This window comes from Patagioenas fasciata, chromosome 3 (assembly GCF_037038585.1).
Source record: "Patagioenas fasciata isolate bPatFas1 chromosome 3, bPatFas1.hap1, whole genome shotgun sequence".
In the NCBI taxonomy this organism is placed as follows: Eukaryota; Metazoa; Chordata; class Aves; order Columbiformes; family Columbidae; genus Patagioenas; species Patagioenas fasciata.
Genome location: NC_092522.1, coordinates 33,803,335 through 33,821,116, shown reverse-complemented (window position 1 = coordinate 33,821,116; position 17,782 = coordinate 33,803,335). Strand labels below are relative to the sequence as shown.

The 17,782-nt window shown below is 37.1% G+C and overlaps 1 protein-coding gene across 2 annotated transcripts in view; it reads left to right on the top strand.

Moving 5' to 3' along the window:
* The window catches only part of SRBD1 (S1 RNA binding domain 1), a 130,822-nt gene that overhangs the window by 74,875 nt on the left and 38,165 nt on the right, over nucleotides 1-17,782 (top strand). For both annotated transcript variants that reach the window (XM_071806090.1, XM_071806091.1), the window contains one exon: nucleotides 2,887-2,969. In XM_071806090.1, the coding sequence (XP_071662191.1) occupies nucleotides 2,887-2,969 (83 nt within the window). The remainder of the gene's footprint in view (nucleotides 1-2,886; nucleotides 2,970-17,782) is intronic.

Genomic DNA, 17,782 nt, shown 5'->3' with positions numbered 1-17,782 from the left:
TTAAAAGGTGTAACTAAAGGAGATGTGGACAGTGAGAGATATGTGGACAGTGAGAGATATTTGCTTTCAGCTTATCTAAAATGTAACTTTTGAAATGGGTTTTGCCATTAGGTGGAACTAAACGAAAATTCTCTAAAACATTGTATAGCTATTAAACAAGTTGAGTTTAAGAACGCTTGCTGAAAGACAAGTTTAGTACCTATACATAGAGATAAATACATTCAGAAGGAATACATAGTTTTAAATGTTTCCTGGTTTGGATCAGTCCTTCCATTGGTGTTTTGATCTACTTTTGTTTGTGAGGTGACCGGTGATATGTACCACTAATATTTCAAAGTAATTAATACAGGTGATTGCTGTAGGCAGGCATTTCTGTAGTAAGCAATAACCAATGTACTTACACTGGTTATCCTTTTGTGATTTTTTTATGATTTTTTTTTTTTTTTTTTAAACAAGGTGTGTGTGATGGCCTTTGAATTCAGAACTTCTCTATCAGGGAGACAGGTGTATTAGATGTCACCAGCACAGTGCTTTCTGAGCCTAGCTTGCAAACTACCGTTGTCAGCGTGTGTTTAAATGGATAACAATGGATATGAAGTCTTGCATGACCAAGCAGTGAACTTCATGTTAACTATACATTTAGCAGTGCAGATCTTTAAAAGTGAAATCTCAACTGCTCTATTTGATTGATAAACTTTGCACCTGTGGTTTGAGAAGCCTATATAGCTGATAAAGAGGTGCTAGGTCTACCTACTATTTTGGCTTCAAGTAACAATGTTCAGTCAAGTCATTTTCCAAAATGCTATGTAGTCTTTAACACCCTGCAGTGGTGGCTGTTGCTGTTTAAATTAGGGCTGCAAAGATGATTAAGGAACTGGAGCGCCTTTCATACAAAGAGAAACCAAGAGAGCTGGGAGTGTTCAGCCTGGAGAAGAGGAGGCTTGGGAGGATCTTACGAAGGTGTATAGATGGGAGGGAATGAAGAGAGAGCTAGACTCTTCTCAGTAGTGCCCATTGTCAGGACAAGAGGCAATGGGCACAAATTGAAATGCAAGAAACTATATCTGACCACAGGAAAACACGTGTTTACTGTCAGGCTGGTCAAACACTGAAATGGATTGTCTAGACAGGCTGTGGAGTCTCCATCCATGGATGTTTTCCAAACCCAAGTGGACATGATCTTAGGCAACCTGCTCTAGCTGACCCTGCTTCAGCAGGGGAGTTGGACAAGATGAGGTCTGTCCTCAAGAGATCTGTCCAATCTAAACAGTGCTCTGATTCTGTAAAGGTGCTGACATTTATAGATGTATCTATCTCATATATATTTGATAATCATGTTTGTGATCTTATACATATGTGTATGTATGAAGTCAGCCGTTGACCACTGTAAATAGTTCTAATTTTCATGTTTAAACTTTATGTATGTATTGTTGACCAAACCACCATGGGTATACGCGTTTACTCCTGACTCCTGTCTAGTCTTCTTGTGATCCTCTCTTGTTTTTCTTAAAAATGAATTCAAATGTAAAGTAAATTTTAGGAAATGTCTTGGAATGAGTAGTGCCAGCTGTGGGGGTGCTTTTGGAGACAGCTAATAAAGGATCACAGTTTTCTTCAGTGCCACCTCATTTCTCTCATACTTGCTCACAAATGCATGTGGTAGGAAAGGCAGCCTTAGCAGTAAGACCAGCCCTTGGTTTTTTTTGTTGATTTCCTTTTTTTTTTTTTCCCCCCCAATTGTTGTGGGTTGTTTTGGTTGTGTTTTTTTTTTTTTTTTTTTTGAGTGGGTTTAGTTTTGGTTTTGTTGTGGGTTTTTTTTTTGGTTGTTTTTGAAAGAAATCTGGTCCTTTTTTCTGGAAAGACGTTTGCAGTACTTCTAGACACTCCTGTTCTTCATCAGTGTTTCCTGCACTAGGAAGGTAGAATGTGTGTTCTAAGAGCTCCTAAATCAACCAACCTGTCTCTACTTTATTCAGGAGAAAAAAAGTTTATAAATGTAATGCTGATAGAGTGGAACTCTTCTAGCTCAGTATACACGAGACAGAGCACTGTTGCAAATACTGAACAAAACTCAATGTCTGCACGATTAGACCACGGTTGAGAATTTACAAATTGACATTTTGCAAATAAGTATTTGTTCTGAGATGTAAGTAAATGATTTATGAATAAATATAAGCTTCAAGAATTCAGAGTTGGTTCAGCATTTGGATTTAGAAGACCAAAGGTTCTTCCAATGTGCTCTTAATGCCACCAGAAATGTTAGAAATGGCTTATTTTTTTTTTTTTCCCTAAGCATGGTTATAACGATGACAGATTGCAAATGGATGTGTTTTGGTATGCAGTTTAGATTAGTAAAGTCCAAGAACCATTTTCAAAGTGAACACTGAATTTTATGGTTGACTTATATAAATATATAATACATAAGTACATAATATATACCTTGGGAAATACTATATTAGATAAGTCTGTGAACAGTCATTTCATTCATTTCTAAATGTTTGTTTCTACATATCTGTGATTTACGGTTAAAGGATATTTCAAAGTTTAATTTTAAATGTTACATATTAGTATGGATACAAGACAAAAATGAAGTGTGTACAGTTATATTTGTTAACTATGTAGCCAGAAAAAAAAAAAGTCTTGATTACAGTTTGAAGTCTCCTTGGGTCTTTACTTGAAGTATCCAATCAAAAAGTTTGATTAATATACATTTTGTGTCCTGTGTCTAACAGTGAAAAGAATTTTGCTACATTATAGATTATTTCCAGGTTTAAAAAAAAAAAAAGGGATTAAATATGTAGAAGACTTCAAAAAAATAGCGAAAGCAATTACATTATTCTAATTTTCAGATAAAACCCATGATTGTTTTCTAATTCTGTTTTTCAGTTTCCATAGCTAGACGCGTCCAAGACCCATTAGCTGAGCTAGTGAAAATTGAGCCCAAACACATAGGAGTTGGAATGTATCAGGTAAGATAATACGTATCATTTCATCTAAGTAATCTATCATGATATAGAGAAACACCAAAGTGCTGCTTCATAATTGTCAACTAGTTATGTCTCCTTTAAAAGACATTTGTAGAGCTGATAGAATGGTAGTAAATACTTAGAAGTCATAGACTGCCACTTTTTTTAATCTCTACTTTTAACGATTGTGATTGAGGCTCTGAAATGGCTGTAGCCAGATTTGTAGCCTATTAAAACCATCAAACCAGACAGGTAACCTGATACCTAAAGCTTTCTCTTTTTTTTTTTTTTTTTTTTTATTTTATTTTGGTATTGTTACAGCAATGGGGTTTTAGCTCTTTGTGTAAAATACAATGAGATATTGATCCTCCATTTAGAAGCCATTAATTGGTACTATTACGTGCATTCCTTCTTAGAAGTTTGTAATAAAAGCATTTGTTTTGAAGTTTTTCATTTACTACAGCTGAGCTGGAACATGTTTGACAATTCTTATTTTTATACATTTTTGTAGGTTATTTCTGAGAAGTAGCTTTTACCTTTAAAGTGTCTTTACAAAGTGAGTGGTATTGAGAAGTGGTACATAAGTTATTGTCATTTTATAGCATATTGGCATCCATTCAGGAAAGCATTTATGCATGTGCTTAAGTCCCACCAAATAGAGAAGTAAAAAAAAAATGGAAACTTCAGCATGTGCTTTTCTCTGTATTTTTGAAACTATAGAATGTGACTAAATCTGAAAGGCTGGAACAGAAGTCAGAACAGAAAGCATAGAACAGTCTGGATCTGTACTTTCAGGCTAACACAGAAGAAAGTGGGATAGAATACAATTAGTGGCGTAGAATCCTTTACTACCGCTGCTAAAGCTGGTGTGAAAAAGGAAGGTGCTATGAAAAATGTCAAGGAAGTGTATATCCTGTTTTATTTTTTAGCAAACTGAGGTCAGCATTTTAGTTAAGGTAGTGCTCAGTGCTTGTATTCCCACAGACTGCAAAATGTACTCATGTCGCTTGCTAAATGCAAAACTTATCACTAAAACTAACTTACATAATTAATCTTTCAGTATGAACCATACCATAGTTCTTGAGGAAAATCAGTTTGAAGGGCTGAAATACTGTAGATTTCTTTATTTTCACTAAAAATATGCCTTAATGATGACAGCTGCAAACCAGGGGGTGGTCATCTGGCAAAAAAGGAACTTCAGTCTGAAGCATACTTTTTCCTTACTTGTAGAGACCCATTGCTTTTATTTATAACAATAACAACAACAACCACTATACTGAAAAGTAGTACAGATATTGTTGGTCCTTGCTGTAAGGAAAAACATATTTAACAACAACAAAATATTGTCGTCACTTCATGAAGAAGTGTCAGTTGCGCTTTTTTAAACAAAATTTTTAAAAATGGATTCCAAAATGGGTTTGGTTTACTATCTGAAGTGTACTGTGAATTTGTAAGTATTAGGAACTTGCATTGCTGTGGCTAGAGGATATTCATTTAGATGCACGCTATCTGCTGTGGCCCACATGCACATTGTACAAACATGCATCTAAAGCAAAAAGGCACGGACCTGGTGGTGGCTGTATGGTTTTGGGAGCATGATGTTGTCAGGCAAATGTTGCAGTGGATGTATTGCAGCGGTTCACCACTGCCTCAGTGACTGAGGCTGGCATCATCTACCTTGCACTGCAACAGACCTGGGTAAGTACCACATTCTTGGCCCTTTCAGGGGAGCTTCTTGATCCACTAGATCGACTTTTACAAGTAAACAGTGAACTACATTATCTGTTCATGTCCAAATTGGTTATATGAAAAGTTTTGGAGAAATAATTCCTGAAAGCCTGGTAAAGGTAGACATCAAAAATTGTTCTTTACCAACTATCTGTATTTTTAAGTTTTGTCATGGTTTGCTTAAATCCTCTGAGGGAAAGAGACCTCCTGTCAGAATTCTGCACTGTAGGAGCTGTAAGGTGCTCGTTCAAAGAGAAATTTGAGGTATTAGAGTTTTAAGTGACACTACTGAAAGCAAATTTGCACTCTTGAAAGCAGACTCAAAACCTCTGCTGCCTTCTCGGGGTGAGCGCTGTCTCACGGAAAGGGAGGAGAAGAGAAATTCAGCTGTTGAGGCTGATCTTCCTTCAGAGAGAGCCGTCAGTTGCTGGCATCTCAGAGGGCAGGCATGGGAAAAGCTGTGGCGTCATATGGGGAATCCCAAAGTAATAGCTGATGTCAGCCTTCAGATGAGGAGCGTATCAGATACAGGATTTTATATTATCCCAGTCAATTTGAAAAATTTTGTTATACTTTAATTTATAACCCATTTGCTAGCTGCAGCTTTTCAGTAAGTTCTGTGATGAAATATGCAATGTGTAGTTGAGATCAACACTGTAACAAGCTTCTTACAGAGAAAGTTACTTTCTTGGCCCACTGTGACTATAGACCTAGCATTTAGGTATTACCTCTCCTTTCTTAAACACCTTGAAATGGATATTTAGGGATCTGACGAATCCAGGTTTTGGCATTTTTGTCCTGAAGGACAGACAGCGATCAGTCCTGCACCCAGCATCCACTTCTTCAGACTGAGGCTGTATGCTGTCAACCCATGATGGTGGAAGCCGTATAATAGCACGAGCAGGATGGTGGTTTCGTGAGGGATGCTTGCATGGTCATTGTGTGTTGATCAAAGTGAGAGCTCCACAAAGGAGTGGTCCTACCTTTTCTGCTACTCCTGCCCAAGTGCACTGGTCCCTTTACTGGTGCTGCTGATGGCTCTGTGATGTCCCAGGTTGGCATAAGGCAGGAGCAGCAATGCATAGCTTGGGGAAGGAGTTATCCCCTTGGGCAGGAGCTGCTGCTGTCAGCAATGACACTAGTGCTACAGGAAGATAAAGTGGCTATGTGTGAAATCTGCTGCTCAAAATATGAGCTTTCTCAGTCTGTGGAGTGTGTGGCCCGTCAAGAGGACTGGCTGAAGTGGCTCCATCTTCTGTAGTCTCTGCTTCCATGGGATTTTGAATCGCTCTACCTGGCTTCTTGGTACTTCATGTACATGTTTGTGAGAATATTGGTGTTTGCTAGTTTTTCTAGTGCAAATTTTCCAAGGAAAACTGCTCATTTGGGTATGGATACTCTGGGTATGGAAATGCAAGTTTATGGGTAGCAGGAGATATCTGGAAATTGAGGGGGAAAATGATTGAAACTTGTACTTTTGACCACCTGCTTTTATTCTAATTTCAAGTTATGATTCTGAGCTTGTGCGCTACCAAGAAAATCAGGTTTGTCAGAGAAAAATAATCAGGACCGAAATCTAGCAGGTATTTCCTTAAACTAAGAGAAACACAACCTCATTCATTAGGGCCTCTCTCAGACCAAAATTCCAGTTGCCTAAGGGCCCTTTTCATCTTTAATCGTTTTCTCATTAGGAAAATTGTTTGTTCCTCCCAGACAGGAACCTAGCCAAAATTAATTTATCACCTTCAGCCTGTATTACTATGATTTCTTCTGTAGTTGAACATGAAAATGATGCCCAGACTCTGCTTGATACAGAATGTATTTGCCTTGCCACCTCTCCATGCCACTTCAAAGCTGAATTCCAGTTTGGAAAGAAATAGCTAGTGGCTCAAGTCTTTACTACAGTGCAAACTAAGTTTTGCCTGATGAATCACCACTACAGTTGTAGTGATCTTGAAAGCTGCTTCACAAATTGTGGACTTCTATGTTCCATCCCGTCTCTGAACGAACTCACTGGGATCTGAAAGACAGGGACATGTGGGACAGTATTTCACAGTGCTCTTAGCTCTGCTCCTCACTAAAGGAAATTTAAACCCCTCCTGTGAACCTGTAGGCTCCTGTAAAGAGACTGTTGTTGCAGAATTTTTTCGCTTCACGCCGTAAGGAATTGCTTGCTTTGGAATTTGTGGCAAAAGGAGAGGAATACTCGAGAGTTTTAACGTATACAAAGGAATGGGGTGTGATGTTTCTACCTATAAAATTTTGTTGAGGGCAGGGAAAAAAAAATAGTGTCTTATCAGTATGGAAAAGGTGTATTTTTTTTGGGTGTATATGTAGGCGAGTGGATATGTTTGTGCTTAATGCAGGATTTTGATCACCCAGCAACTTAGGGAATACTTATTTATCGTGCAGTGGTGGTAAAGCATTAGTTCTGTGAGGAAAGCAAGTGAAAAACGTGGGTTTTGCCCAACATCATTTTTAGGGTAAACTAAGTGATTTTCGTTTTAAAAAGTAAAGCCCTTTGAATCAAGCCATCTGACATCCATGGGAGCAAAGTCTTTGCAGACAGCTTTGTCAGGGAGACCTAATCACCCTGTAATGTTTTTTGGATGCTTCCCCTCAACCCCCATCCCCCCTTCTCCTGGAAATGGGGTGGGTGTGCAAAGCTTAAGATTCCTCTCCAGATAAGATATACCTCTGGCAAGTTTGTACAATTTAATCTTCAGCAGCAGTTTTGCTGGCTGCCAGGGATGGTTTGTGTCCTGTAACTTGGCAAAGTCTCGTTGATTATGTCTACCTGAAGAGAAATCAACTGTCAGCAAAGCACAATGAACTTTCACTAGTCTATTATGGCTGGTTAAAACAAAACAAAGGGGTATAGAAAGAAGATAACAGTTGTGTTATTAATGATTTTAGCTAGTACACCATATATATTTGCTGGCATCTCCCAGAAAATGTGCTGGCTTGGCGAGGTGCCATGCTGTGCCTTTAAGGCAATGAAAGCAAATGCGTGCATATTTACAAAGAGCGCAGGGGCAAAGAGTTGTCACCGCATCCGCACGTCACTTGTGACGCTGCCCATGAGCTGCATCTCTTTGCACTGCTGTCACCAAAAATGCACTGTTAGACAGCATTTGAAAACTTGTCAGAGATGTGCCTGTGTAAGCAACCTGAACTGCAGGTAAATTTTAGACATTACTGCTAATAATCCCCCTCTTGCACCTCTGCTGTTTATTATTAGAGAGTTTATATCTGCGTATGTGGGATTTAATAGAGCTGCTGAGGTTTTAGCAAGCTTCAGGAGAAATGTTGGTATATACTGAGGTGGGATGATCTAAGGGTGTTGATAGGAAGCAGCTGCTGGACAGATTTGCCCTCCCTTGTCAGTTTGTTTCCAATTGCATAATTACCAGCTCTCTTGGCAGAAGTTTGTTATGAAGTTTTTTGTTGCCCTGTGACAGCAGCAGCCTTGGTGCAAACTCACTCATGTGATTTGTGCTGTAATTGGACTAAAATTATACATGTTAGTGTACTCAAAAAATACTTGTAAAGGTTACTTCCAGACTACCATGAAAGTGGCAAGTAGGAACTCCTGAGCAGAATTGCCCAAGCACAGGGTACCCTTTGTGCTAGACCATTTAATATTTCAGTTTGATTTTTTTTTTTTTTTTTTTTCTGTGAATGTAGTTGAGCAGAGCTTGTTCAAACATGGTTGAGCTGAGTTTTAATGCAGCTGGGTGGATTTAAACCCTTGTGAGATGCTGTTCTGGTGTGGGAGCCGAGTGGCCAGAGGAGCAAAGAGGGAGTTGTGAGGCTGGGATCCTGTAAATCCACTTGATACGGCTGCCACATATGCTTGGAAATGCTTGATAGACTAAAAGCTGAAAGAGGATGATAAAGTCTGTCCTTTCAAAAGTATTTTGACAGAACAGCTTCTGAAATGTGTGAGATGCTGTTGAGCTTCCTGTTTATATTTCAAGTATTTAATAACCTTAGGCGAAAATACACAATTTAAGCAATGAAAAGTTGTTCAGCTGCTTTCAGCTAGGTTTCATTGAGATTTTAATAACTTGAGTTCCTTGCATTTTTGAAACATTCTTAAAAATACTACAGTAGAAACCAGCCAGGGAGCCACAGATTACTCTTGGCATTACTTATATCCGTGATGGGATATTTGTGTTCATAGAACTTGAGTTTTGGGCTCACTCATATTTTATGTGAAGTAAGTTAATCTCTAAGGCTCTGTGTTATGAAGTCTAGTCAGATTTTAATGTAAATATTATAATGATAAAATTGATTAACCTGTGACCATAGTAAAAGCATCTCTGTGGTGTCCAAAGTCAGGTAAAAGTGGCAGTGGGGATGTGAATCACTTGCCTTGAATGTATGTGTGGGGTCAATTTAAACATCATGAATGTAAATATTATTTGTTAGTGGAATTCCGTAGTCACTACTTGCAGTGCGGCAGTCATCTGTTGCATCTGTTGTTTTGGTTTCATGAATTAACAGTATATTCATTTGGATCACAAGGAAAAATACTAATATTATTGTACTTTTGAGTGATTCTGTGTGAGTTCATAGCACAGCAGCTGTTGACTTGATATCCGAAAGTCTGGAATTGGAAATAAATTCATATTCACCTTCAGCAGAAGACCATAAGTGGCAATTAGAATTCTGATGATATTTTAAACTCTTACATGGTTTGTTAATATGTGTGGTTCTAGTCGAAGATATCATCTGAAATAATAACTTGATATGTTTCACAGTGCAAGACAAAATAATTATTCTTGCTTAGTTTGAACAAATATCAAATTATGGAATGCTGCAAGAACTTTCATAGGTTCACTTGAGCTATGGCTTTATTTTTCTCAGTAACTGTTTACTATAAAATGTTAGTAACCAATAAAAATCCTACATTTTATGTTGAAGTTGTGGTGTGGAGTTAGTGTACATATTAGTTTAAATGCTGCATCTGTGATCAAATTTTTTCTCTCTTTCTTAGAGTAAAATGAACTTAAATTACTGTAGTATGTAGTATGAATTTAAATTGCTGTTGTTCTTCCTCGTAATAATCCTGTGACAGGTTATGTCATTCGATAGTTATCACCGAAAATTGCAGTCTCTCTTCAATGAGAGAATATAACATGCAAGATCTCTGATGCTTTGTAATTTGTTGCTTTTTAGATTTTTATCTTACTAATAACACTTTTTCTAACAAACAGTTCTGAAAAAAACATTTTAGAAACTAAAATCATGATTCGCTAGACAGTGATTAATATCCATGACCTTTATTTTTGGATCAGGAACATAAATATACACTTTTTTCTGTGTCAGTCATTGTCTAAGATTTCATCTTTCTTCTGCTTTCCATTACATACCATGAATTATATGAAATTAATTTAATCGCTACTCCAAACAGAAATTAAATGTGCCCTAATCCACAGTTACGTTGTTTGCTTTTACAACTGTAAGTCATAAGTAATTAATTTTCCTTGGAAAATTAATTCACTTACCATTCCCAGTAGCATCATATGTTGACACAGGGTTATAGATAGTTTAATATTTTTGTTCAGCATGTTGGCCTCAACTTTGGAAGACCTTAAAGCAAAACAAATTCAAATTTACTCAACTGCATATAATTCAGGGTTATTTAAAGTGAATGTTGTCTTTATTGCTGTCAACCAGCTGACAATGATGATTTCTGAAATTATACGCAGTCTTCCAAAAACCTGAAGTCTATGGAGAGATGTGATATTTAATTAAAAAAAAAAGAAAAATTTGTTTAATGTCAGACATTTGAATAACATGGCCACTGGAATGCCATCAGTAGTAGAAAAATTTAGTTCCTCAGAGAACATAACTATATATTACAAAGCCTTAGATCAGAGGCAATTTTTTTCAACATGCCTCTTGTTGCTTGAGAGGGCAGGACGTGATCCATTATTCCTGTTGCACTTGGAAATTTCAAAGTTGGCTTAATTTGGAACATTGTTTTGTTTCCTATATTGTCATGTCCACGCGGGCAGGTCGTTGCTGGCGTGGGTGGCCCGACTGTCCCTCAGCACTGGCACTGCGCACTGTGGGCCCGAGACCTTCCACGGCTTTTAATTCTAATTTTTCAAGTTTGCCACGAGGACCTTTTTTGTTGTTTTTTTTGTTTTATTTTTTTTTGTTTTAATTCTGTGCAGCTCCATAAAACATGGTGTTTATTACTTTGGTTTATTTTTATTTATTTAAGTCTCCCGGGTGAAACTCCAGTGACGGCAGCGTTGGAGTTCAAACAAGCAAGGCTCGTTTTATAAATGTCCCTTTGTGGGTATGTGACTGCGTTTTGCCTGAATGCAGGAGGTCGGTGTCACTGGTGTTTAATTTAGAATTTTGGGGGTGGAAAGTAGAAATTGACATTTAATTCCAGTGTAAAGTTACTGCTAGATCAGGCATAAAAATATTATTGCATTAGCAATCGCAGGAAGAAAATAAACTATGAGTGCATTGACAATATACAGTGGTATGGCAGACTTGTGTAAAATAGAGCAGTAGATGAAAGAAAATACTTTTTCAGATGCTTTTTTCACCCGAACACGTTTTTATTAAGTAGAGAGTGTACAGGAAAGTATTCTACTAATAGAATTAGGTCCTACTAATAGTGCCAGCAAAGGTAAATTCGTCTGTTCATAGCAAAATTGCATATAGAGGAATATTATCACACATATTATACATACATGTGTGTATATGCAACATCGATGAATGCATTTACAGAGATCTCCATTAAATTCTCTGTTACTTTCAGATTCAATTATTTTGAGCTTCCTGGTTCTACCTAAGACACTTAATGCCATTGTGTGTGTTTTTTAACGTAACAGGTCTCAGTAGGTATTGCTACCTGTTCCATTATTATGGCTTAATTACTTTCAAAAGGCTTCACAATGATATTTGAAAATACAAAATCACCTGCAAATGAAATGTTAGTGTGATGAACTGAGTTTGGCCCCATACTTCTTGACAGTCCCATGCGTTACTGAAGCATCATCCTACCTACCCCACCAGGCTGTTCATGTCTTCCTTAACTGGGCTGCCAGCTTTAATGAAGTAAAACTCTTACCGAGCCTGCAAAATTAATTGCTTCATTTTCACCTAATCTTTGATATGATGTGCCTTCCATCTTGAGAAAACGAGAAGCAAACACCAGCTCTATCCTTTTATGATCCTTTTTTTGCAGGAGCTTGTGCTGATTGCTCGTAGAAGCAGCAGGGTCAGCGTACCTGCTCCCGGTGTATCAACATTTTCTATACAGTTACCATTCTGTGGTACTGTTATCTGTGTAATGTATGTAAGAAGGGTGTTGTGTATAAAATATTTTGGGAGCCAACCAAAAACTGTTACTGTTCTTACAAATTTCCTGGGAGTGGAACTTTTGTCTTTCTTTGGGGAATATTCCCATTTGTTTTATGATGACAGTGATTGTCTAAATTTGCAAGAAAGATTAAGTTAAAATAATTATTGTTTAAAAAAAACCCCCAAACCTGCAGAAACTATTTCTTCAGGCAAAATGTATGTTTTGAGCTCGACTGTAGTTTTGGATTAGATAATTTAGAGTTGGCACTAATTCTGAAAGAAACATTGAGCTGTGAAGTACAATAGGAAAAAGCCCAAGAAGCATCAACAAATGAGTACAGTGTCTCCTAATGTAAGTGCCTGACTATTTGGAGGCCACCAAGAAGTCTACAGTGATTGACGTGCGTTCTGGCAAAGCTCTCCCCCTTCCACCCCCCGCGACAGCGTTGAAGTCAGTCAAAGTGTATAGACAAAGCTGAGTGAATACCAGTTTCCCCAGTACAGGGGCTATTTTTTCAGGAAGTCTAACTCAAACCAGATGTTTTGCTTAGACCTAGAGTTTGTTGCTGCCAAGCATCTCATCAGAGGTCAGAGTTCTGGGCTCAGGGCCCTGCTAGAATTCTTTCACAAATTGCTATTCGGTGAGGTTTTAATCCTAATGGAAAGAATAATGTGCTTGTAAAATCTGCAGTTATTACAAACACAGTATACATATTGTGGACTTCAAATGACTACATATTTCATTCCCATAAACAGGGAATGCAGATGAATGCAGTGTGTAATAGTTCTAGACGTTCAAACTTAAACCAAGTATATAGTTTATACTACTGTTAACCATTTGCATTCTTAACACTCCTGTAAAATGAAAAGCAATCTTGACTAACAATTGGCAGCTCAAAACAAAACGAAAAAACCTCCAGCACGTTCTGACTTGTAAACTGTTTCCTGAAGTAAATAAGCTTTTGCGAATGTTCAAAAAAACCCACTCTCTGCTTGCTAAGGTGCCAGATATGGTGCAGTTTGTTTCTTTTTTTTTTTTTTCCCCTGTCTCAGTTTTGAAATAGTTTGGTAGCAACATTTTATAGTCAAGTTAATCTTATTTCAAGTGTTTCTTCATACGGCTAATTATTTATTGCCAAAACCTCACAGTAGATTTTATAGATTCCAGCTTACCTAAACAAATGCTGGTGATACGAAATGATAAGAACAAGAACTAGTGATGAAAAGTTTCACTATATTTTTGTCTCATTTGGGGCATTATTGATAAACTTCTGCTGTGATTCTACTGAAGTTTGAGCATAAGGAAAAAATCTCAGGCAGCTTTGTTAGGGTGCTGCAGCCTGCAGCTGGGGAAATGCAGCTTGGTATAGCATGAAGATGGAGATTTTGGATATCAGAAGTGAATGTATGCTATAGAAAACACTGCTACAGTGTGAAATTGGATGATGTAACTGATATCTCAGTACAGTTAGGCTGTAGTGATGAGTTGTTTGAGTTTTATGTCTTATAGCATCTTAGTTGGCAGCAAACACTGCTGAAGAATCCTATCTGCTGTTTTCCAACTCGATAACTCTTTGAACTTTCCAGTAATAATTACATTTAATTATATTTAATGTAACTGTGTTGCTTCATCTCATTCCAGTTAGTGAAATTTACCAGATTCATAAATGTGTTTTCACTTTGGTGAAAAGTGCAACTTAAGGAAAAGGTGGTGTCATTCAAAAGAGTTAATGCTATCCCATTCATGTGGTGATCATAGTGATAGTCATGCTGGGAAGGAGGTAAATATGTGAAAGGCAGTATGTCTACATTAATACTCTAAACTTTGGGACATGCTGAGGTGTTTGTCTACTGTGCAATTTCTTTTTTTTCTGTTACTTGTTTATTATAAGAAAACCGTGTAATGAATGTTGATTCTACAGTACAGGTGTTACCTTCCTGTGGGGTAGACCAAAACAAACCAAACAACAAAACCCAACACTTCTAGTACAACTCTTCTGTAAGCCTCCCTAACAGCTAAATTTGTTTCACAGCATTGAATGTGGAGATTTATGAAATAAATCACTGCTACATCAGCCAAGCTGTTGAATAAGAAATTGGTGAAGCTGGTATTTGGACAGAAAACTCATTTTCAGAGACAGTATGCATTTTTCAGAGAGTGGACAAATTAGGTTTGTTCCTGCTGTATTATCCAGAAAGCAGGGTGTGGCCAAAGTGATACTGGTAAGCTTCTTTTCCACTGTAGTGTACACTTGTAGAAATACTATTTTCCCCTTGGTTTATTGAGTAAATGTGGCTTACATTTGGATGTACAGAACTGAATTAGATAACTTGAGTTCTTTCAGTGGGTAGATTATAAATTTTAACTTTGTTCTGCTAGAATCTGTGTTTTAATCAACTTGAGCCTGTTTTTTTTTGTTTAATAAACACCTGAAACCCCATAAAGACACACTACTTTTATTGCAAATTGGATGATCTTGGTACAAGCTGCTGCCTGAAGGTTAGAAAGTGAATATTAAACATGGATTGAAATTAATACGTACAACCTAATCATTCAGATGTAATAAGAAAAAGTGGAGACAAGTTGCAATCTTATAAGAGAAGCTTTTTCATATTAATGAGTTTCCATTTGCCCATAATTCTGTCATTTGTAACTTGAATCATTCATCACCCCTGCAAATGGTTCTTTCAAGACGTTATTTGCAATTTTGTCTTATGTTTTTGTCCTTGATGTTGTGAAAATGACCATCTACTGTTACAGGAATGAAAAGAGATCTCATTCAAACATCTTTTGTGTTTCCACTTTCAGTGAAAAATGTTTTTCAAACCTGCAGCTGGTTATTTCTGCAGGAGTTCCCACTTATATTCAAGTTTGATTGACATTTTGAAATGGCAGCTTTTCATGAAAAGCTGTTAACTTGTAGAATTTGGTTATGGTACTAAGACAGACTGACTTTGTTCTGCTGTTGGGGCCTGTCCAACCTAAACACAACCCTGCATCTGAATTTAATAGTGCTACTCAGCACAGGGAGCGCAAGCTTTTTTCTTTTTTTCTATTTTTTTTTTTCTTTATTTTCTTAACACTGATGCTTCTGATGTGTTTTTGAACCTGACCTGCTAGGTACTCATCCTGGTATCTTTTCTGTCAGTAATTGAATTAATTGGCATTCTTCATCTTTCTCCTGGGCTAGCAGGTTGTACTAGGTAGCTCTTCCACAATTGGAGTGATAGCATAAATTTTCATTTCACTGGATGAAAATAAGTGGAAAATGTTTTTTAATTACTGTACAAATACTACAGTGTCGGTCTAAGATAAAAACTACTATCTGCAGACTGTGCTACTATTTTTATTTGAAGTTTTGAGTGCATGGGCAAGCTTATGATATTAACAAATCATCTGAGCAATAATTACTGATTTAATTTCTAGTCAAAAACTGAGAAAGCAGTGCATAACGTAATTATTCTGCCCCTGTCCTTACCGAGTTGGTCTTTAGTATTATGCCAGAATGTTGAAAATGGGAAAGGGAGACATTATGCAAAATCAGTTACCCTCTGTGTTTCCTGCCAAGTTTCTAAATAAGGATATGAAAGTACCCATATACATTAGCTGACAGGAAGAGAAGTATTTTTAACTTTGAAACAGATTATTATTTACATAAGGGAACTTAAAAAAAAGTAGACACCTAAGCATCCTGGCATCCATCACCAATGTCTACTGTTGTTTTACTCAAGTGTGAGAAGTAAAACATGGGAAATATTTGAGTTTTTCCACAGGTTAACTGTACAGTCCTGTAAGAGCAAATTTGTATAATGTGTATGAGGGAGCATTTGAATCTTGTTTTATAAGAAGGTGGGTAATAGTGTTGATTACAAGTGATAGTACATTGTTGTGCTGATTGATTAAAAAACTTGCTGCATACCATACTTAGAATTTCCAATGAACTTAGCTGGCTAATTATTTATATAAAGAAAAAAAAACCAACACTATAGATTTTTGTCTACCCATGGTGATACACAAATTGATATGCAACCCCATGCCACTGTAGTTTGTTTAGGATGCTGAGATGGTAATGTAAAATACATTGTGTTGTGCTGTCTCTGCCAATGTCTCCTGTCATTTGTGATATGGCACTGGTACAGCCACATGTTGGTTAATATTAAAAACTGTGTGTGTTCTTGCTGTGAAATAAAATATGATTTGAATGAATGCTTGCAAGTTTCATGTGAGCTTTCAAAGTAAAAGCAAAAGCATCCTATTTGCCACCCAGATGTTACTGTTAAAAACTAATACAGGCCACCGCTGTTCTTCCAAGCAAAGACAGGGTACTTGGGTACAAGCTTTTTGCTATACCCTTAAGGTCACTGTGAAATACTAGCCCAATTGGATTAAGTGGCAAACTGCCCACTGACTTTAAATGGAGCCAGGATTTTGCCCTTTAACTCTACCAAGCCCTAAGGGCAGACAGATTTCATTCTTAAAGAGAGCAAATGTGGCACTGTTTCAAGGGAGAGCTGAGGTGCTCTGAAGTTTGACCCGAACTGTGCAGAACGCAGAGGGCAGCACGGGGACCTTGAACTGCACTTGGAAGGACAAGGGGTACAGGTAAATGGCTACCGTCCGGCTGGGTGCAGTGGAAGGTGGTTATCATCTCAAAATGCTGTGTTCCATGTCATTTTCTATAGGAAAACATTCTTTTCGTGTGCTTGTTGATTGCAAGTGAACATTGTTTAAAAATGGGCAGGAAAATACAGAGAGCAGGAGAGACTAACAATGTTCCCTTGCTTCACACTGTTCCTGTGCCGAGTAAAACTGTTTGGATTTTTCTTATTACTCTCTCAGCAAGAGGACTAAACAACTAAAATGGATACTTTTATTTATTTTCCTTTATTTTTTTTATTACATATGTAATGGTAACTTTTTCTGGTATTTTTTTAGCATTCTGTGGTAAATTTTCAGTGATGTGTATGGCAATATCATATTTAAAGAAGGACCTGTTAAGACAGACGTTTTATGAGTAAATTAATGACTGAAACATTAGAACGATTTGCTGTCACAGGAATCTTGGTTTGCAAAATTGAACTTTGAAGAAAAGTATTTATTTCAACCAGTAAGCGTACATTTAGGGTTTTCAAACTGACTTGTTTTACAGGAGCAAACATAACATTAATTTGCAATGGTGTAAGTACTGTATGTTATTATTATGGAGAAAAATGAAATTTTTTTTGTGAGCCTGGACTACTTCTGACATATTTATCTGAGCAGAAGAATTAAGCATCCTTAAAACATTTAATTTTTCTCTGTAATTCACTGTTTTAAGTTACCATACTTTATTTCAATTTTACTTCCTCAACTTGCATAGAAATGCTACTGTGAATCAAGATTCTCATACCTATTTGCTCCCTTAAGATTAGCATAAATTTAGTCATCAGTCCACCTACTCTGAGATTTTGTGATAATCTGGACAATCTTTGTAAGTATTAAAGCCTTCCCTGTATGTTTGGGTATTTTTACCTCCAGCCTTTATTCCCACCATGTAGTCATCCTTCATTTTATTTTAATCTGCCTGATGGATGCAACTATATATTAATGAGCTGAAGAGGGGACTTAAGGAAATGTTATTTCCATTATGTCCTCCTAAATTTCTGTCTCTTCTGTGGAAGAGGTTTATATCAGTGACAGGTCCCATTTATTCCTAAATTTTAGTTAAACACTACTTTTAATCTTAATGAAGGCTGCTCTAAAGCAGCGTTTC